At 57.9% G+C, this 21,931-nt stretch overlaps 1 protein-coding gene across 2 annotated transcripts in view; it reads right to left on the reverse strand.

The window, feature by feature from the left end:
* Nucleotides 1-21,931, reverse strand: part of PRR5 (proline rich 5) — a 61,904-nt gene that overhangs the window by 28,424 nt on the left and 11,549 nt on the right. The window contains exon 2 of one of the 2 annotated variants that reach the window (XM_017529501.2): nt 10,960-11,076. In XM_017529501.2, the coding sequence (XP_017384990.1) occupies nt 10,960-11,076 (117 nt within the window). Of the gene's footprint in view, nt 1-10,959; nt 11,343-21,931 lie in introns of those variants that run through there. The other variant, XM_017529500.2, reaches the window with a different exon arrangement.

Here is a 21,931-nt window from a genome sequence, read left to right on the forward strand (position 1 = left end):
AGCACATGCCTGTGGTCCCGGCTACTCAGGGGGGCTGAAAAGCCGAGGTGGCTCTGCTGCACTCCAGCCTGAGCAACAAAGGGAGACTCCGTCTTGGAAAACAAAAACAGAACAGACAAAAAGCCAAGGCCAGTGTGGTGGCTCACACCTACCATCCCAGCACTTTGGGAGACTGAGGCAGGAGGATCACGTGAGGCCATGAGTTGGAGACCAGCCTAGGCACTATAGTGAGAACTGTTCCTCTAAAACATTAAACAATCAAACAAACCCATACGGCTGTAGCAAATACACAAAGGCATGTGTGGGCAGTGTCCCGATAAAACTTTATTTACAAAAACAAGCGGTGGGCTGCATTTGGCCTGTAGGCCAGAGTTTGCTGCTTCCCTGGTCTGAAGCTCCCCATGAGCCTCAAGGTGCCCCTGGGCCGGGCCCACTGCTGACGCCTGGAGCACTCCACACCCCGGGCTACCTGCACCCAGCTGGGCTGGGGAAGCAGCCGCCAGCCACGGGACCTCTGCACGTGCCCCTTCCTCCACGTGGCTCCCCCCCACCCCCAACCTGCATCTCCCCAGTTCCTTCCTTCGAATTAGAAGCCGCCATTGGCTTTGTCGGCGCTTGTCAGTGGGGAACTCGAGTTTATGTGTGCTTAGCTGATCGACTTGTCTCCACGTGTGTAAGCCTACGAGTTCAGGCCCTGTGTGCTGGGACTGTGTACAGCCCCGGCTCAGGGCAGAAGCTTGGTGTATCCGGCGGAAGTTCACCCTCACCTCCCTCACCCTCCAAATCCAACCAACCCCGAAGTCTGGCTCCTAGAGCTCGCCCTGCACCCCTTACTGGCTTGCGTGGACCTCCGATGACGCGGGCCGGCCTCTCACCCCTCCACTGCACCCAGCCTCCGCGGCCCGGCGGCCGCTGCCCTGCAGGCAGAGCCTGGGGTCCTCCCTCCCCACACTCCCGGGAGCCTGAGCTCTGACCCCACACAGTGCCGGACCCTCTGGGCAGCGCCACCTTTCTGGGCGTTTTTTTACTTCTGAGACCGAGTCTCTCTGTCGCCCAGGCTGGAGTGTGGTGGTGCCATCTCGGCCCAAGGGTTCAAGCGATTTTCCCGCCTCAGCCTCCTGAGTAGCTGGATTACAGACATGCGCCACCATGCCCAGCTGACTTTTTTTGTATTTTTACAAAACTTGTCAGTGGGAAACCTCCCGTTTATGCGTGCCTAGCTGATTGACTTGTCTCTAATCGCTTTTTAGGACAGACAGGGCTTCAGTATGTTGGCCAGGATGGTTTCCAGCGCCTGACCCTCGTGATCACCCGGGTCAGCTTTCAAAAGTGCTGGGATTACAGGTGTGAGCCGCCGCGCCCGGCCTGCCCCTCCTGTCTGGAAGGCCCTTCTTCTTCGCGTCTACAAGTCAAGCAGCTACTCCTCTTGACTCAGAGGCCACCACCTCCCAGAAACCCTATGACTCCCCACCTTTCTGGTGCAGACTCCCCGCCAGAACTTTGCTGATTCAGTTTCCCGGTCACGAGTACCCCCCGCTGGCCAGAGGTCCTCAGGGTGAGAACCAGGTCTGGGTGGCACCGGCACCTCCCATCTAGGATGTGGCTGCAGCTCTAAGGCTCCCATGGCATCACACTTCTCACCTTGGAGGGGACAGCTGTCCTCACCACGCTGCCCACACACCACACAGTGGGCAGCCGCCACCACGCTCCCACCATTTCCATTTGCTTCAACTCCACCCTTCTCTGTGACTGGCCACCCATTTTGCAGATGAGAAAACCAAGGCCCAACTGGCTAGGTCCTCTGCCGGAGGTCACAGAGCAGCCGGCATCTTGGACCCTGTGCACACGAACTCCCCTGTGCTCCTTCTCCCGGACAGCATCCCCACACGGAGCCAGGCCTAGGCAGGGCTTCCTGTCTCCCTGTCCTCCCTGTCCTCAGGGGCACAGAGCAGGGTCACAGGCCTCATAGTCCACATGCTTCCAGGAGGCTGTGGGCAGCACGGGGGCTGTGCCAGGTTCCACAGCTGGTGCCGGGGCCTGGCCCAGTGGCAGGTTGAGACCCAGCTCTGCCGAGAGCTTCATCAGCTTCTCAGTGGGCACTAGCTAAGATCATGCTGAACACACACCCCTGGCCTGGGGTGCCCGACTGCACCGGAATGCTCCCTAGTCCCATGTCTGGGGACACAGGCTCTCTACCTCCTGTTTTCTGTCTCTAAATTGGGAATGGTGACAGCGCCACCCCCAGAGAGCTTAAAGGATGAGCCGCTGGCCCAGGGGAGAGGTTGGTGGCTGGTCATCCCCTCCTGGCTGGGATGTCGCTCCCCTGTGAGAAGCCCTAAGGTGTCCCCAGCCCTACAACTATGTCACAGTAGAGCTGCCCACACCCCCATTTTCAGACTAAAAAAAAGTTGAAACTCCGGAGGGAAGTCTGCTAGGAAGCCAGCTGTTCCCGATGGCAGCCACCCTGGAATTCTGACAGCTGCAGATGTGCTCCCAGCCCCGTGGCAGCTGCTGGGGTGGGTAGGAGCTAGTGGAGATGCCTGGGCCAGCCCCACCCAGCCCTGCATCTGCCGGGAGAGCCTTTGGGGCATGGGGGGTGGCGGGACTCCTGGCCACTATCCCCAGACCCCAGATGGAGGTTCAGGGGCGCCTTCCCAAGTTCTCCCCTGCAGCCCAGGTCTCCCTTAAAGCGGATGGTGGCACCACTGCTAGACCCAAGTCAGGCAGAGGTGATGGCGGTGTAGCCGGGGCTGCTGGGGCTACCGGAGCCTCCGAGGCTGGCATCGGCCCAGCTGTCCTCCGTGACCTGCCCTGAGCTGCCTATGTCCTTCCTTCCTGTTCATTAAACCTCCTGGGGGCCTCCAGCCCACTCTGGTTGCCCTGCCTGAGGTGACCCGACATCACGGGGCCTCTGGACGAAGTCTTCCCTCCAAGCTGCTGCCACCTTGGGGTCTAGCGTCACTCACACCGCCCTCCTCACCATCCCTCGAGGCCCCAGGCTGGAGCTGCGCTGGCTTCTTCCTGCCCCAGCACCTCCGACCCAGTGTTCCCGCCGCTGGAGGCTCTCCCTCCATCGCCCTCCCTCACGGCAGTGCAGGAGATCCAGCTGCTCTGATCACCGTCTTCTCTTCTGGTTTATGGCAAGACTTCCCCATGCCCCGCCTGGCGTCACACTCTGGCTGCACAGAGCAAAGCCCAGTGAGCACCTGTCAGCGAACACCTGCCTTCGAACGCCTGGATGCGCCCTTCCCCGCGCAGAGACCTGAGCATCCCTTGGGCTCCTCGCCCTGGTCATTTTCCTATCCACACTCCCCACCCCTGCCTCCTCCCTCTGCGGGCCCCGAACTTCCTCCCATCCGCAGGTTAGTCCAAGGTGCAGGCCTGGGTTTGAATCCCAGCACTATGCTTCCCGGCTGGATAAGTTGGCCAAGTTACCTAACCACTCAGTGGCTCAGTGTCCCCATCTGGACAATGGTCTTCTCAGTACAGCGCCTACCTCCCGGGATGTTGTAACCTCAGCACGTCCTGCCCTGCCCTGCCCTGCCCTGCCCTGCCCTGCCCTGCCCTTCCCTTCCCTTCCCTGCCCTGCCCTTCCCTGCCCTGCGGTCTTCTCTGTGAAGCTCTAGGGAGGGGCTCACCTCTACACCTTGCCCACACCCGGCCTGCCTGGGCCCACCTACTCTGTGGCTTCTCGGTGTCTAACCACCAGCCCCCAAGTTACAGGAGAAGATGCAGAGGGACGTGTCCAGAGTCACATGGTCTGGTACCCGCAGAGGCCCCTCCCCCACCCCAGGCCGCTCAGGACCTCAGCTCCTTTCCATCCCCACCCAAACCCTCAGGAGAGAGCAGGGTAAGGGTGGTGTTTGGTAAACAAGACTTGCCGCGGGCCACTCAGGGAGAGAGGAAGGGTGGCCAGGGTAGGAGGCCCTCATGTGACCCAGCATCTCCCAAAACAGAAGCGAAACCCCAGCTGCCCCTCCTGTCCCAGCAAAGAGAGGCCCATTGGGGCATGTGTCAATGTCCCCTGGAAGCCACAGGGGACTCTGCCGTGGCTTCTGGATGTGGCCTCGAGTGGAAATGGTCCGTGACCTCCCTTCTCCAGATGTGGACTGCCTCCTCTAGGAAGCCCTCCAGCCCTAGCAGGCAGAGCCCTCCCAGGGCAGGGCTTTCCATCTCAGGAGGGCCAGGCCAAGTCCCAGCAGGGGGATCAGCACCTCCTGGGTGCTGGGCGGGTGCAGGGGAGGAGAGAAGGGCAGGACCCTTAGGGAGGTTCTAGGGCACCTGGCGGCGCCTGGGCTAAAGAGGAAGGGCTAAGGCCCTAGGGGCTGATCTGGGGGCACTTGCCTGTGGCCACCCTGGCTAGGGCCACGGTAGGACTCTGCAGGAGTATCTAGGCCCAAATGGCAAAGCCAGGCTCTGCCCCATCTGCCCTGAACAGGCCCTGGAGGGGGACAGTGGCGTCTCCTCGGCCTCCCCTAGCTGCCTGCCCACCCTCAGGCCCCTGTGACTCACACCCCACCTCCACCCTCCTCCTCCCCAGCAAAAGGCAGGGTGGGGAGGGGCTGTGGGTGGGAGGTCAGAGTGGTCAGAGTGGCATGCCACCACACACACAGACACACACACACACACACGAAAGGAGAGTTTCTCAGGGTGTGGGTTTCTGTGACCACCGGCACAAATTATCCGTAACTCAGTGGCTGACAGCAACTCAAATTCATTCCCTCATAGTTCTGAGGTCGGAAGTTCTTTTTTGTTTGCTTTTTTGAGATGGTGTCTCATTCTGTCACCCAGGCTGGAGTGGCACAATCTTGGCTCACTGCAACCTCCACCTCCTAGGTTCAAGTGACTCTCTTGCCTCAGCCTCCCAAGTAGCTGGGATTACAGACGTGCACCACCACGCCCGGCTAGTTTTTGTATTTTTAGCAGAGATGGAGTTTCACCATGTTGGCCAGGCTGGTCTCGAACTCCTGACCTCAGGTGATCCACCTGCCTCAGCCTCCCAAAGTGCTGGGATTACAGGCGTGAGCCACTGCGCCTGGCCTGGAAGTTCTAAATCAGTTTCCCTGGGCTAAAGTCAAGATGTTGGTGGGGCTCTTCCTTCTGAAGGCTTAGGTGGGAGGAGAAATACCTGTCCCTGCCTTTTCCAGCTCCCAGAGGTGCCCGCATTCTTCAGCTTGGGGCCCCTTCCTCCATCTTCACCGCCAGCAGCGTGACGCCTTCCAAACTCTGCCCTCGTCAGTGCATCTCCGTCTCTACCCCCGCCTCTCCCTCACACAGCCCCTTGTGATTACAAAGTCCTTTTCAACACATAAAGCTTCGCATTCACAGGTTCTGGGAACTAGGGCAAGAGACAGGCCCCATCACACCCAGGCTGCTTCCGAGGGGCAGGGAGCTCGGGACCCAGAGCAAGCAGGCAGGGGTGGTGGGGGCCGAACTCGGGCCCCCTCACTGTCCCAGACCCCATCCAGCCTGAGGCTTCAGCCGATATTCTCTGGCCTTCAGAGGCCCCTGAGAGCAGGTGCTTCCAGTGAGACCTAGGTTGAGTCCCAGCTCCCGCCCCAGTTCACCTGGGCAGTCCCTGTACCACTTTTTTTTTTTTCCTTTTTTTCTTTTTTTGAGACAGAGTCTCACTCTGTCACCCAGGCTGGAGTGCAATGGTGTGACCTCTGCTTACTGCAACCTCTGCCTCCCACGTTCAAGCGATTCTCCTGCCTCAGCCTCCCGACTAGCTAGGACTATAGGCGCTTGCCACCACGCCCGGCTAATTTTTGTAATTTTAGTAGAGATGGGTTTCACCATCTTGGCCAGGCTGGTCTTGAACTTCTGACCTCAGGTGATTTATGGCCTCGGCCTCCCAAAGTACTGGGATTACAGGTGTGAGCCACCGCGCCCAGCCGCCCTGTTCTGAGCCTCAGTTCTGAACCTTAGTTTGCTCATCTGAAAAACGCGAGTACTGAGCTCACCTTAAAGGTTGCTATGGGAATGAAAGGTCATCCACAGGACCTAGCACAGACCAGGGTATAGGTGGTACCCTTGCTGTGAATGTGGAATGGTGTTGCTGGGGGAGACACGGGTGCAGGGTTGGGGTGGGTGGCTGGAGTGGTCACGGCCTCAGCTGGCTCCTGTCCAGGACCAGCGGGGTGCAGACAAGGTCCTTTAGGGCCCCACCCTGTGCTCCGACCCTAGCTATGGAAGCCAGCTCTTGCCACCAACATCCACCTCGCCCTGGCCCCAGCTGGGACGTGCATCCCCGTGGCCCTGTGTCCTGGCCCCATGTCAGACCTGGGTTCAGACCCCAGACCCTGACATTAGCAGGGGATCCTGATCGAGTCCCTTTCCTCCTCTGGCATCAGTTTCCCTATTTGTAAGCTGAAGTCACCCTAGCCTGGAGGTGGATTTGTGCTGAGTGAGAAGTGAAACATCGCCTGCTCTGCGCCAAGCTGGCGTCTTGGGGCCAGGCACTGCTCCTGCCTGCGCCTCCACTTCAAGGGGGAGGTGGGCCCAGCTCTCTAAAGCCTCAAGCTTCTGGGAGACACAGGCCTGGCATGAAGGAAGTGTCCCATCACGGTTGAGGCCCTCCGGCTGAAACACACGGAGGGCTTGTGTTGGGATGGACTGCAGGGGTGGGGCTGGGGGAGCTCCTCCCACCCCCAGCAGGGGTGTCCTGCAGTGGTCGGCCCTGCTGGGGATCCCAGAGGTGAGAGCAACTGGCGGGGCACTGGCTCAGAGGGTTTGGGCACCCCCATGTGCCCTCATGGCATTTTGGGGCCCGCTCTGGATCTGGGGCATCTTTTGGGAGTTTCTCTAGAGCCCCTGAGGCTGGGGGAGGCAGGAAGGAATGGCAAGATACATCCCCTGAACTCCTGAATTCGGGTGCCAGGAGACGCAGGCTGGGGCCAGGCCTAGGGCATAAGCACAGAGCCCACGGAGGGTATATTGACAGCTAGTGCCTGGGTGGGGGTCACTGGGCCACTTGTCCCTGCCGGAGCCTCCAAGCTGGGCACCCTCATGTCCCAGATCCTGAGGCTGGCCCAGGCCCTCCTCCACACAGGCCCTCCGCCACACAGGCCCTCCCCCACACAGGCCCTCCCCCACACAGGCCCTCCCCCGGGGCTACTCAGCTCTGCCTGCAGGGCACGCCCCCGAGGCCACTCACGTCCCACCTCCTTCTCCAGTGGGAAGATGTGAAAGCACAGCCTGCTTGGCCCCACAGCCCAAGAGCACGGCCTTCATGGCTGGAGGCCCCACAGGGGCGCAGGGGCCGGACCCAGTCAGGAGCGACCTGGAGCTGCCTGGGAGCTGGCAGGGAACAGGGACAAGGGGCCTTGAGGAGGGAGGGAGGGAGGAAAGGGATTAGGATGGGGGGCCTGGGGAGTGGCAGGTCAGCCTTCACGTCTTTATCTGTCACCCACCAGCCTGGGAGAGCCCGATGGGGACATGTCTCTGCGGCCTTGGCACTGGGTGGCAGGCCTGTCACGGGCTGGGGGCAAAACCTCACCAAGAGATGAGGAGTGGGCACTCAGGAAACAAGCTCTGGGGTCCTGGTTTAGGTTCTGTTAGGGAGGCCAGCCTTGCATCCACAGTTCCCTTACAAGCATTTCCTGCGCTGAGTGCAGTGGCTCATGCATGTAATCCCAGCACTTTGGGAGGCTGAAGTGGGTGGATTGCTTGAGCTCAGGAGTTCGAGATCAGCTGGGCAACATGGCAGAACCCTACCTCTACCAAAAAAAAGAAGGAAAATTAGCCAGGAGTGGTGGCACACACCTGTCGCTACTGGGGAGGCTGAGGTAGGAGGATTGCTGGAGCCTGGGAATTCGAGGCTGCTGTGAGCCATGATTGTGCCACTGTACTCCAGCCCAGGTGTCAGAGCAAGACCCTGTCTCAAAAGAAAAAAAACCAAACATTTTCTGCCTACAGAATCAACATCCGTGGAGGAAAGTGTGGAAGGTGGACCCCAGCAAAGCGCTCAGCACCCGAGTGCCCCGGCTTGCCTTCTTCCCACACCAAGCCCACCTCCAGTTCTTTGGCTCCTTGTTTATTTACCTACGCCTCCCTCTGGGAACTCTAAGCTCCAGGAGGCTGTTCTCTGCTGAATCTATGCCCTGGGCAGCCCAGTGCCAGCAGTCAATGAATGAATGAATGAATGAATGAATCGATCAATGACTTAGATTCAATTCTCATGACAGAGCAAGCCTTACACCTGACCCGGAAATAAAGTCTTTGCAGGGGTAATTCAAGCGACTCTCTGGAGTCTAACTAAGGATCTGGAGATGAAGTCATCCTGGGCTTAGGGTGGGCCCTAAACGCAATAACTAGCGTTTTTACAAGAGAAAGGAGAGGGAGCTGGCTGTGGTGGGTCTCACCTGTAATCCCAGCATTTCAGGAGGCCGAGGTGGGCGGATTGCCTGAGGTCAGGAGATCGAGACCAGCCTGGCCCCAACAAGGTGAAACTAAACTAGTCTCTCTAAAAAATACAAAAATTAGCCAGGCATGGGGGTGGGCACCTGTAGTCCCAGCTGCTTGGGAGGCTGAGGCAGAAGAATTGCTTGAACCTGTGGGGATGGAGGATACAGTGAGCCAAGATCATGCCACTGCACTCCAACCTGGGTGACAAAGCAAGATTCGGTCTCAAACAAAACAAAAACAAATCTCAAAAACCAAAAACAGGTGCGATGGCTCATGCCTGTAATCCCAGCATTTTGGGAGGCCGAGGCAGGCAGATCACAAGGTCAGGAGATCGAGACCAGCCTGCCCAACATGGTGAAATCCCATCTCTGCTAAAAATACAAAAATTTGCTGGGTGTCGTAGCAGGTACCTGTAATCCCAGCTACTTACTCCAGAGGCTGAGACAGGAGAATCGCTTGAACCCGGGAGACGGAGACTGTGGTGAGCTGAGACTGGGCCATTGCACTCCAGCCTGGGCAACAAGAGTGAAACTCCGTCTCCCAAAAAAAAAAAAAAAAGAGTGCAAGAAATGGCTCTGTGCCAGGGCGCCTGGAGCTGACACGGGCCTAAGGGCTGGGAAACCCAGAGAGATCCAGGCCCAGAGCCCGGCAGGTGCCACGGGGAGGGGCTGGCATTTCTCTGCACTCTGCCAGGCTGCTGAGTAAAATCTGATGGAGGGACTCAGGCAGACTCTCCCTGCAAGGCCTCCCTGAGCTCTGAGAAGGCACTTGAGACTCAGAGCCCACTCCAGGGTCACAAAAGGCAGGGTGAGGGCAGTGTGTAAGCCCTCAGAGCCAGCACCCAGCCAGTGCCCCCGCCTATCTGGGGACCCGGAGCAGGATGCGCCAGCTCGGGGGTGGGAGGGAGCTCACCTGGCGGCTGTGGGTGGGTGCTCAGGGACTGGCTGACTCCTGTAGAGCCCTCCAAATGTCATCCCTAGAGGGACACCCTGACATGGGTCTATTGCGTGAGTCTGGGCTTGAGCTGTGAGGTACAAAGGACCTACTGTGTGCAACGTACTGTGCTGAGGGCTTGATTTTGCATGTCCAGATTTCATCCCTATAGCAGCCCCGTGAGGTGGGCACTGTTATCAACCCATTTTATGGATAAGGAAATTGAAGGGCACAGAGGTGAAATGACTTAAGACCACGGAGTAGGGAAGGGGCAGAGTTGGGATTTGGAATCAGTCTGCTTAGCTCTTTCCTCTAAATCGCAGCAGAGAACAAGGAGAGAGACAGCTTTCTCTCAAAACTGGAGGACCAGAACAGGACTCTCTCTCTCTCTCTTTTTTTTTTGAGATAGGGACTTGCTGTCTCCCAGGCTGGAGTGTAGTGGCACCATCAGGCTCATGGCAGCCTCGATCTCCCTGGCTCAAGTAATCCTCCCGCCTTGGCCTCCCAAAGTGCTAGGATTACAGGTGTGAGCCGCCGTGCCAGGCGGAGAACACAACTCTTAAGACACTGCAGTCGCTGGGCCAGTGAGGTTTCCCAACAGGAGTCCTTCCTTCACTGTTCCCACCCCAGCCCTCCCCATAGGGAGGAAGGCAAATATCCGCTGACGGAGAGGGAAGCAGAGGCAGGCACCAGCCAGCCCTCGAGCAGTTTGCGACTCACAGACAGAAGAGAGGATGTTTGCAGAGGGTCTCGCTGGCAGCCCTGCACCCACCATGACGCTCACAATGCATTCAATGAACTGAAAAAAACGTGTCTCCAAGTGACAGCCGGGTTCCTGGTGGCCAAGACCACAGCCAGAGGAGCATCTGCCAAGATTTCACTGCCAGGTGTGGGGGCGAGGGGGCAGCATCCGCAGCCTCCCCGAACAGCCTGCCTCACTTTCCCCCGGCCCCCATTTTCCTAGGGAGCAGAGATGCTGGGAGTTCCACTAAATCAGCCTTCTCTTTTCCGGATCCCAGCCTCGCTCCTCAAACACAGCTGGGGGAGGGGGCTTCCCGGGCCCCTGCTTGTCTGGGAATCACCCCCGGAGAAGGGTCCTCCACGGACCGCCGCGCAGCGCCGCACCCCTGCTGACAGCTGGAGGACGGGAGGCCTATCCAGGGAAAGCGTAAGGAACCTTAAAGAGACACAGGAAGCCTGAGCGACCCACCCACTGCGCCCCGAGGCTCCCGTGCTCAACTGCAAAATGGGAAAAACACTTCCTCCTCCGTTAACCTCCCGGGTTGTCACGAGCACCGGAGTGGAGACGTGGAAAGACCCCGGGTGGGAGGCAGGCACGCGAGTTCCAGGCCCACTCCGCCGCCCACCGCGGGGCGCTTCTGGGCCAGCCCCGGGCGCCGGCGGGCCTCGCTCCAGTCCCCGTGTTCTGGAACCACGCGGCACTCAACTTTGCTCCAGGCCCGCACCACTCCGGAGGAGCAAGTTCTCTGCAAACTGTGAAGCGCCGCGCCGCCTTCGGCACCGTTCCCAGCTCGGGGCGGCCCGTCGTCCGCGGACTGGCTCGAGGGTCCCCTCCCCCGGCTCCGGGACCCCGGACGGGCCAGGAGGGCGCGGCCTTACCTGTTCCAGGTGGCGTTGGCGCAGGCCCGGCGCTGCTGCGTGCCCCGCTCTTCCGCCGCGGCGGCCGGCTCTCTCTTGCCCAGGTCACTGAGGCTGGGCGAACTCATGAACTTCAACCTGCGGAGAGTCCTCATGGTGACCCGGGCGCCCCGCGCCGCGCCCCGCGCCACGCCGCGCTGAGGGCCCCGGGCCGGCGCTGCGCCCTCTACGCGGAAACTCGGGCGAGAGCAGGAAGCCGAGCGGCCCCGCGGGGTCCCGCCCCGGCCCCGTGCCTCCGCCTCGGGTCCCGCGCCCGCCGCGCCGCCGGGTTAATCATTGCCCGGGGCCGCTCAGCGTGAAGCGCCAGGCGCGCGGCCAGCACCGACCCAGCGCAAACGGAGACCTGGGGCGGGCCCGGGGGCGGGGGCGGGTCGCGGCGCCCCGGGGGGCGGGGCATGGCGGGAGGGGCGGGGCCTCCGGCGAGGGGGCGTGCACAAGAGGCGGGGCCTCCGGGGAGGGGGCATGCATAAGAGGCGGGGCCTCCGGCGAGGGGGCGTGCACAAGAGGCGGGGCCGGCGTCTCCGCGGCCGCAGCTGCCAAGACGCTGCGCTCGGTCTGCCCTCTGGGGTCGTGCTCACCCTCCTCCCCTCTTCCAAGGGCCCCACGTGCCCACAGGAAACCAACACGCAGAGGGCGCACGGCCCAAGCCCAAGCGCCGTCCCCCGCCCAGTACTGCGGTCGCACCCACACGATGTCCAGCGACCCTCGTGGTCTCTCCCTCCACATCCCTCCCTGCAAAGGTCGTGACACAGAGGTGCCCCGGTACCCCTCACCTGAACACAGGCTGCCCCCCTGCCCCCCAGTTCTCATGAGGACTTTGGGTAGACGCCTTCAGTCCTCTCCGGGCGCCTCGGCTCAAGAACCCACCCTACCCGGGCTCAGCCTAGACCCCCTCGGACAGAACTTCAGCATTGCCTGGCTGCCTGGAGGATTTGCTGGAGTGGTTGGCTGAAGAAGTAAAGGGTTTGCTACTTATCCCCCACCCCAGGTCTCTTGGATGGTAAAACCAAGCAGTCTCCCAAGTCCCTGTGGTGGGAGCAGAGTGAGCCCAGTGAAGGAGGGCACAGCTGGTGCTTCCTGCCTGCTTTGTAGAGCACTTTTAGATGGCAGATCTCACATGAACTACTTCCGTCAGGCAGAGGTTCTTCTTCTCCCCATTTTCCAGCTGAGGCCATTGAGGCTCACAGGGTGAAATACTTTGCCCAACATTGTGCAATCAACAAACGGCAAACTTGAGTCTCACCACACAGAGCATCCAGCCCTTTGCACAGGGCCCTCCTCAGTCCCCAGCTTCTCGGATTACCACAAGGCTTGCCAGACCCTTCCATCAGATGGGGGGCGACAGTCATAGCTCCAGGAGCTGGGAGAGCCCCATATAAAATGTAAGAGAGCTGGGCACGGTGGCTCACGCCTGTAATCCCAGCACTTTGGGAGGACCAGGTGGGCGGATCACCTGAGGTCCCGAGTTCAAGACCAGCCTGACCAATGTGGAGAAACCCCACCTCTACTAAAAATACAAAATTAGCCAGGCGTGGTGGGTGGTGGGTGCCTGTAATCCCAGCTACTAGGGAGGCTGAGGCAGGAGAATCGCTTGAACTTGGGAGGCAGAGGTTCTAGTGACAGGGATTGCACCACTGCACTCCAGCCTGGGCAACAAGAGGGAAATTCTGTCTCAAAAAATAATAATAATAAAATAAAAATAAATAAATAAAATAAAATGTAAGAAAGCCTTGTGAAGAGTCTTTGTTTAGTGCAAATCAACCAGCGTCTCCTGAGCACCTCCTGTGTTCCAGACACAAATACCATTGTCTTCGGGAGACAGCCGTAAACAGACAAACTGGCTCATCAGTGAAGCGGATGGATGGGTCGGCTCGTGCCACAGGCAGCAACAGCTGCTTTATGCACGTCAAGTACTGGACACATTTTGCTTTTCTTTTTGAGACAGTCTCACTCTGTGGCCCAGGCTGAATGCAGTGGCACCAACACAGTCACTGCAGCCTCGACCTCCTGGGTTCAGGCAACCCTCCCACCTCAGCCTCCTGAGCAGCTGGGACTACAAGGTCGGTGCCACTATGCCCGGCTAATTTTCTTTTTTTATGACAAAGTTTCGCTCTTGTTGCCCAGGCTGGAGTGCAATGGCGCAATCTTGGCTCACTGCAAATTTCCACCTCCCAGGTTCAAACAATTCCCCTGCCTCAACCTCCCGAGTAGCTGAGATGACAGGCACCCGCCACCATGCCAGGCTTTTTTTTTTTTTTTTTTTGTATTTTTAGTAGAGACGGGGTTTCACCGTGTTGGCCAAGCTGGTCTTGAACTCCTGACCTCAGGTGATCCTCCCACCTCAACCTCCCAAAGTGCTGGGATTACAGGCGTAAACCACCGCGCCCAGCCCCCTGGTTAATTTTTTAAATAGAGATAGGGTCTTGCTATGTTGCCCAGGCTGGTCTCAAACTGCCGGACTCAAGCAGTCCTCCTGCTCTGGCCACTCACAGTGTTGGGATTACAGACATGAGCTACCGCACCCAGCCCATGCTCTCAAACTCCCAGGAACACTGTAGCTTAGATCCCAAACCAAACTTCATAGCCAGACAGGGATTCCCTACCTTATCAGTATAAAAAGAAACATATAAAATTACTAAAGCATGTACTGAATTGTCTCTGGAAAGAATCAAAACGGAGGATAAGCCCAGGTCCGTGACTCCCTCCGAGGGGCCTTTGAGACGTGCTTGCCCTCGGGCTGCGGGTCCCTCCCCCGCCCCAGAACATCTTTCAGAGAAGTTAGAGAAGTTAGCAGTCCCTGTCTCTGACTGCCTTCACTCTCAGTTAGGCTCAGAGGTTCTCCTCTTGTCACCAGATGACTTTCTTTCCATCCTATGCCATAAATCAGGGGTGCATGAATCATAACTTGTTCGCTGCTACGGCCCCTGTGCCTAGTACAGAACGGGTGCTTCACAGATACCTGATTTAATGGATGGATGAACATTTATCTCATAAGAGTAACGGGATTACACTGGACCACACTGGTGAAAATGCCTCACAAAAGTGCCCAGGCTAGGCCGGGTGTGGTGGCTCACACCTGTAATCCCAGCACTTTGGGAGGCCGAGGCAGGCGGATCTCGAGGTCAGGAGATCAAGACCATCCTGGCTAACACTGTGAAACCCTGTCTCTACTAAAAATATAAAAAATCAGCCGGGCATGGTGGTGCATGCTGGTAGCCCCAGCTACTCAGGAGGCTGAGGCAGTAGAATCGCTTGAACCGGGGAGGCGGAGGTTGCAGAGAGCTGAGATCGCACCACTGCACTCCAGCCTGGGCGACAGAGTGAGACTCTGTTTCAAAAAAAAAAATCTCCAACGCAGCAAAGCAGAGCCGCTGGGATCCGGAGGAGACGAAATGTTTCCCATGCTGGAGGCGGGCTCTCAGGAGGGGGCTGGCTTTGTGGGCTCAGCCGAGCCTTGTGGGAAGAGCTTGCTGGCCAAGGGCAGGGCACGACTGGCAGGAGGGGCCGGTTCCAGAGAGGGAGGGAGGCCTGACTGCCTGGGGTAAGAAATCAGAGAGAAATGGGCGGAGGTGGGAGGCAGGAGGAGGGAAGCCGATGGGCTGTTGGGGGGCTGGAATGCTGCAGGACCGGCCAGAAATCCCGGAGGTGGGGTTGGCTGAGGAATTTTAAAGATATCTTTCAAAAAAGGCACCTCTAGTCAGCGTTAAGGAATTAGCTGTAACCTCTCGCTGGCCCCAGCCACAGATGTGTAAAATCGTCTCCGCCCAGGAGCCCAGCGCCAGGAGGGCAGTGGTGCTGCCGCCGGGTTTGGGCTGTGACAGGCAGAGAGGGCACAGTGTGGGGCTGCACAGCCCAGCTCCCTGTGCCAGAACGCCCAGGCAGAGGCCAGGAGGGGACAGAGCTGTCACAAACCCTCAGAGCAGGGGACAATCAGGGGATGAAGGGCGGAGTTCAGCCCCTAAGTGTGTTCTGTGTGGTCTGCAGTGTTGGAGGGGAAAAAAAACAAAAAAGCAAACTGCATGCGGCCAACATTTTACACCAGAGATTCACACAGAAACCCAGATTCTGGCCGCCCTGGAAGCATCAGATGACGGGCCTGCAGGGCCTGAGTCCCACATGACAGCAGGCCCCAGGACTCCAGGTGCCCACCCAGACCTCCTCTCACTTATGGGGCTTTCCGGGTCTGATGAGGGGGCTGGGGAACCCAGAAATTGTATTGTAGAGGGGTCCCCTGGGCAGGGCTCATTTATGTCTGAGACCCAGGGAAGGGAAATGCCCCTCCGCTAAGGAAATGAGAGACAAACGGACACATTCATATGTCCCCAAAGCCACCAGGGTGACCCCCACTCTAGATTCACTCACATCCCCAAAGCCATCAGAGTCACCCCCACTCCAGACTCATCCACAACCCCAAAGCCACCAGAGTCTTCACAGACTCACTCACACACCCCCAAAGCCACCAGAGCAACCCCCACTCCAGACTCATTCACACACCCCCAAAGCCACCAGAGTGACCCCCGCTCCAGGAAGGTACCAGGCCCGATGGCATCAACCACGTCCTCTCCTCCCCAGCACCCAAACTCATTCCAAACTCCCCTGGCCAGTGGGATGTAGGGAGCCAGTAGAGGACCCTGGTCACCAAGGGGGACCCTGATATCCTCAGATATCCTTCTGAAGGGCCGAAACCCCTAAGCCTGGCTCAGCCCCTCACTCACAGACTAACCATTGGACACCCAGGGACCAGAATGGACCAGTAAGTCAGGACAGTTCATGACCCCAGGAGTCTGAGCTTTAGTCCACCAGCAATACAAGTGACATCGTGATCTCTGGGACACCAGCCAACCGAAGGGAGGAGACAGCGTACCCCTGAAGGGGCCAGTTCGGGGCCCAGGGAGGGGCACTAGAGGCAGGGTACAGGCGGCCACTAAACCTACTGCCCCGTCGTGTCCCCACAAGGCTGTCCAGTGGGAGACCAGTCCCATTTTACAGACAGAACCAGAGGCTCAGGGAGGCCAAGGCTCTTGTCCAAGGTCCGAGTCAGCAAGTGGCGGAGCTGAGGCTGGAGCCCGGCCAGCCGGCCAAGCGGGAGAGAGAGACAGCCTCCAGCTCGCCCACTCTCCCGGGGGTGCTGCCATCCCTCGGGTGCTGATCTCAGCTGTCCGCGCCCTGCCCGCGTCCCGGGCACTGCCCGCGTCCCGGGCACTGCCTGCTCTGGAGGGGCACTTCTGCCCCCTGGTGGCAAAGCCTGGTGTTCCCTCAAAGCTGACCCGAGAAAGTCCCTCTTGCACTGTGAGGAGCAGCCTGGTCAGTCCTGGACAACCAGGGAGAGGCCTGGCAACGTGCCGGGCACAGGAAGTCATGGAGATTGCTTGGCTCTGTCCCCACAGTCTCTGCCATCCAGGCACATCCCATCCCTTCTCTGGGGTGGGCGAGGAGGGTGACGCCACTGCCCTACGAGGGCACAGAAAACATGCATGCACAGTCGCTGGGCACACCAAGGGCTTGGTGACCACTGCTGGGGTGGTCACGTGGCAGGAGATTCCGGAGTCAGGGCTGCTACACTCCGGGAGCCCAGGGTACCCACGGTGACTCCAGCGCCAAATGGGCAAGGCCCCTCTCTGTGCACCGATTCTCGGTGACCGCCCGAGGCCTCGTGGCCAGTCAGCGCCCAGGGCAGGTTGGGTGTGAGGCCCATCAGAAGCAACATGTATTGTGTTTCACTAATGGGAGAATCCAATAGAGACTCCCTTGTGCCAGGTTTGGGGTGGGTGCGCAGACAGTAAAGCTGGCGGGCTCCTCCTCTCTCGAGTTCCTACAGAGGAAATGTTCCCCTCTGGTGGCCCTCCAGGCAGGATCAAGTGTTATTATTTCCATTTCATGGATAGGGAAACTGAGGTTGCGTGCGGAATACAGCAAGGGACAAGAAAGACACAGTCCTTGCCACCATGAGGTGAGCCCACCGTCCCATCCTGGCTCTGCCATCTACTATGTTCACATCCTGGCCAGGCGCAGTGGCTCATGCCTGTAATCCCAGCGCTTTGGGAGGCCGAAGAGGGTGGATAACTTGAGGTCAGGAGTTCAAGACTACCCTAGCCAACACCGTGAAACCCCGTCTCTACCAAAAATACAAAAAATTAGCCGGGTGTGGTGGCACATGCCTGTGGTCCCAGCTACTTGAGGGGGTGAGGCAGGAGAATCGCTTGAACCCCAGAGGTGGCGGTTACAGTGAGCCACGATCTGGCCACTATACTCCAGCCTGGGTGACAAAGCGGGACTCCATCTCCAAATCAGTCAATCAATCAGTTTATGTCCGCCTTGAGGTTTGAAGACGGACCGTGTTTCCTTACGCTTCTCTTGACCATCTGATCTACCAGGACTCCGTCTGGCCCCTTCTCCACCCTGGTGGTCCGGTCCTGTGCACTCGTGACATGTGCCCTCCCTTTGCTCTGGGTCCCAGTTCTAGGGGCCAGTTCCAGGAGTGGGCTCTGGCCAGCAGATCCCTGGTCTTAATACACCAGACGTCATACATGCACCTGCATGAGATTCTCCAAGCCACCTTCCCACCTGTCAGCCAGGTCTTGAACATCAATCAGTTTCCAAAGTCTCTTTCGGGGCAGGTGTTCTGTAGCCGGATACTAGTCTCTCAATAGGTGCCTCTGTGGTACAGGGAGGTGGTTGTCCAAGCCCGAGCACGGCACTGCAGAGAGAGCCAGGTTTCAGAATCTCCCAAACTGGGTGTCTGCCCCCAGCTCCGCCACCTCCTTTGTGTCCAAGTTGTCAGAATCAGCCTGATGCAGTGGCTCAGACCTGTAATCCCAGCACTTTGGGAGGCCGAGATGGACAGATCAACTGAGGTCAGGAGTTCGAGACCAGCCTGGCCAACATGGCGAAACCCCGTCTCCACTAAAAATACAAAAAATAGCCAAGCTGGGTGGTGTGTGCCTGTAATCCCAGCAACTAGGGAGGCTGAGGCAGGAGAATCGCTTAAGCCTGGGAGGCGGAGGTTGCAGTGAGCTGAGATCGTGCCACTGCACTCCAGCCTGGGTGACAGAGCTGGACGCCATTTCAAAAAAAAAAAAAAAAGTTGTCAGAATCCAAATGGAGTCACTTGTGTTTTAAAAACCCTGACAGGCCACACTTTGGGAGGCCGAGGCAGGCGGATCACCTGAGGTTGGGAGTTTGAGACCAACCTGACCAACATGGAGAAACCCTGTCACTTAAAAAAAAAAAAAAAAAAAAAAAAGTGATCACAAAAGGCTCTACAAAAACCACAACCTTGCACAAAGGCCATAGCAACCATAACCAAAATACGTCTTCAAGGACATCTGCTCAGCAACTGCCTGTCCAGCCTCGGGCTGGTGCCACCCTTGTTACTGATCTTCGCAGCCAGGGATAATAATCTCAAAACAATTATGTCATCCTCCTCTTTTTTCCTTTAAAAACCTTTGTCTTCCTTCAGATCCCTGAACATACACATGGTTTACTGTGGCACATGTATTCCCATCGCAATGCCTGATTCTTGAAGAAATGTCGTTTTCGTGTAGACAGCTCTTCTCTGCTTGTCATTTTATCGTTATTTTTTGAGACAGTCTCCCTCTATGGCCCAGGCTGGAGTGCAGTGGTGTGATCTCGGCTCACTGCAACCTCCGCCTCCTGGGTTCAAGCAATTCTCCTGCCTCAGCCTCCCAAGTAGCTGGGATGACAGGCATGCACCACTGCACCCAGCTAATTTGTGCATTTTTAGTAAAGACAGGTTTCACCATGTTGGCCAGGCTGGTTCTGAACTCCTGACCTCAGGTGATCCGCCCGCCTCAGCCTCCTAAAGTGCTAGGATTATAGGCATGAGCCATAGCGCCTGGCCTCTGCTTGTTATTTAGGTTGATATCTGCAACTCCTTCCCTGTCAGGCTTCAGTCTCTTTGTCCTTGGAGTGGGGAGATAAGACCACTTACCTCCTGGTGTTAGTGAGCACTTATGATGGGCCAGTGAGGGGCATCCACCCTTGCATTCCATAGCACTCCAAGGCAGGCAGCTACTCCCATCACCCTAGTTTACAGGTGGGTTAGTTGGGGCTCTGAACGGTTAGGTGATTTCTTCTAGGTCTCACAGCTGGGCCAGGATTCAAACTCAGGTGGGCGGGCGGGCTTCAGTGTCCTCCTACACTCACGAGGACTGTGGGTGTCTGGCAGTGACCCAGCACAGAGTGTCTGTACAGGGGCAGCAGTTGCCTTTGCTTTTTTTTTTTCTGAGATGAAGTCTTGCCCTGTCGCCCAGGCGACAGGGCAGTGGTGCGATCTCAGCTCACTGCAAACTCCACCGCCGGGGTTCAAGCGATTCTGTCTCAGCCTCCCGAGTAGCTGGGATGACAGGTGCCTGCCACCACACCTGGCTGATTTTTGTATTTTTAGTAGAGATGGGGTTTCGCCATGTTGGCCAGGCTGGTCTCAAACTCCTGACCTCGAGTGATCCGCTTGCCTCCGCCTTTCAAAGTGCTGGGATTACAAACATAAGCCACCATGCCAGGCCAGCAGCCACCTTTTCTCTTTTTTTTTGAGAGGGAGTCTCATTCTGTCACCAGGCTGGAGTGCAGTGGCGTGATCTCGGCTCACTGCAACCTCTGCCTCCTGGGTTCATGCGGTTTTCCTGCCTCAGCCCCCCGCAAGCAGCTGGGATGACAGATGCCCGCCACCATGCCCGACTAATTTTTGTATTTTTACTAGAGATGGGGTTTCACCATGTTGGCCAGGCTGGTCTCGAACTCCTGACCTCAGGTGATCTGCCCGCCTCAGCCTCCCAAAGTGCTGGGATGACAGGTGTGAGCCACCACGCCTGGACTTTTTTTGAGACAGGGTCTTACTCTGTCACCCAGGCTGAAGTGCGGTGGTGTGATCATGGCTCACTGCAGCCTTGACCTCCTGGGCTCAGATGATCCACCCACCTCAGCCTCCCTGGTGGCTGGGACTACAGGCACACGCCACCACACATGACTAGTTTATATTTCTGGTAGAGACAGGGTCTTGCTATGTTGCCAAGGCTCGTCTCGAACTCCTGGGATCAAGCAACCCAACCACCTTGGCCTTGGCCTCCAACACGCCCTGTTTTCACAATTTCAGCCTCCAGAACTGTGAGCGGACGAAATTCTGTTATAAGCCGCCTGGCCTATGGTCACTGGTTATGGCAGTCCCAGGACACAAACATGTTGCCTTTCCCCAAACAAAGCCCATGGCCTGTCAGGCTCGGCTTTGACCTCCAGGAAACCCCACGTCCAGATGGGGAAAGGTCCCACCCCAACACTGTAACCTCCGTCTCCTGGGTTCAAGCGATTCTCCTGCCTCAGCCTCCCGAGTAGCTGGGACGACAGGGGCCCGCTGCCACACCTGGCTAATTTTTGTATTTTTAGTAGAGGTGGTGTTTCACCATATTAGCCAAGCTGGTCTCGAACTCCTGACCTCAAGTGATCTGCTGCCTTGGTGGAGCGGAGACAACCTCATTCCCTCTAGCCCTGGTTTCTCCAGGCAAAAAACATAAACTCCAGGACACAGGAGCCGGGAGGAGTAACGGCTGCAGACGCATCCCAGCCTGGCAGTGCAACACCGCACAGCTGAGTCTGACCCTGTGCTGGGAGTTCATGCACTCCCTTTTTTTTTGAGATGGTGTCTCGCTCTGTTGCCCGGGCTGGAGTGTAGTGGCATGATCTTGGCTCATTGCAACTTCCGCCTCCCAGGTTCAAGTGATTCTCCTGCCTCAGCCTCCCCAAGTAGCTAGAACTACAGGTGCCTTCCACCACAAGCAGCTAATTTTTGTATTTTTAATAGAGATGGGGTTTCACCGTATTGGCCAGGCTGGTCTTGAACTCCTGATCTCAGGTGATCTGCCCGCCTCAGCCTCCCAAAGTGCCAGAATTGCAGGTCTGAGGCACCGCGCCTGGCCGAGCTCATGCACTTCCTAACCTTCATGTTTGCAGCCACCCTGCCTGGCAGGCCCAGGGAACATCCCCACTGGGCAGACCTGCAAACTGAGGCTCCCCACAGCAGGCAGCAGAGCAGGACGGGACTGCCGGGCTGACTTCCCACCTGTATCCTTCCCAAGGCACCTTCTTGGCTGGTAGCCTTTTCTTTGAAGAACCTCGGATGCAAGGAATGCCACTTGGGATGTCAGAGTTCACGCTGCGATGTGAAGCCCTGCCTGACACAGTCCCAGGAGGAGGAGGAGACGGGTGTGGGCTTGGTGAAGGATTTGGGGTGTGTGGGATCTGGGGGCTTAGGCGGTGCTTTTTCACTCATTCTTTCATTGCTCTTCCAAACAGCGCTGGGAGGCAGGGATGACTATCCCCGTCAGCAATTCCGATCCCACACGGTAGGTAGGCAAGAAACAGCCCACCAAAACTTGGCCCATGTTCCTGAAGTCAGCAACTGAGCCCACAGAGCCGACTGTGGAGGCGCTGTTGGCTCCTCTGGGTGCTGTCAAGGCCCGGGTTTCCCTTGTGGAGGAAGGGTGCCCACCTGGGGTGGCATCCACCAGCCATGCCCCCACTTCTGCTACCAAGGTGGAGGTTGCAGTTAGCCAAGATGGAGCCACTGCACTCCAGCCTGGGCGAAAGAGCGAGACGCCATCTCAACAAAACCAAACCAAACCTCTGAGATAAGCCCCCGTCCCCACCACTTTTCCGTGGCCCTTCTGCCCAAGCCACCCGTGACTTCCGTGGTGCGAAATCCAAAGCTGAAGTCCCAGCCTGCACGGAGCTCAGTCCTTGAGCACACTTGGTCCCTAAGGGAGGCTACTTAGAGTGTTTATCCTTTTCGGATAATCTGGCTACAGAGAGTCTCCGAAGTGTGGTTCCCACTTGCCGCCAGATGCTGCAGGGATTATCCCATGGGAATTTCCAAGCCACATCTGGCCCTGAGGGTGTCTGATAAGGGATGAAAGATGTGTAC

Source organism: Cebus imitator, unplaced genomic scaffold (genome assembly GCF_001604975.1).
Source record: "Cebus imitator isolate Cc_AM_T3 unplaced genomic scaffold, Cebus_imitator-1.0 Scaffold59, whole genome shotgun sequence".
Classification (NCBI taxonomy): domain Eukaryota; kingdom Metazoa; phylum Chordata; class Mammalia; order Primates; family Cebidae; genus Cebus; species Cebus imitator.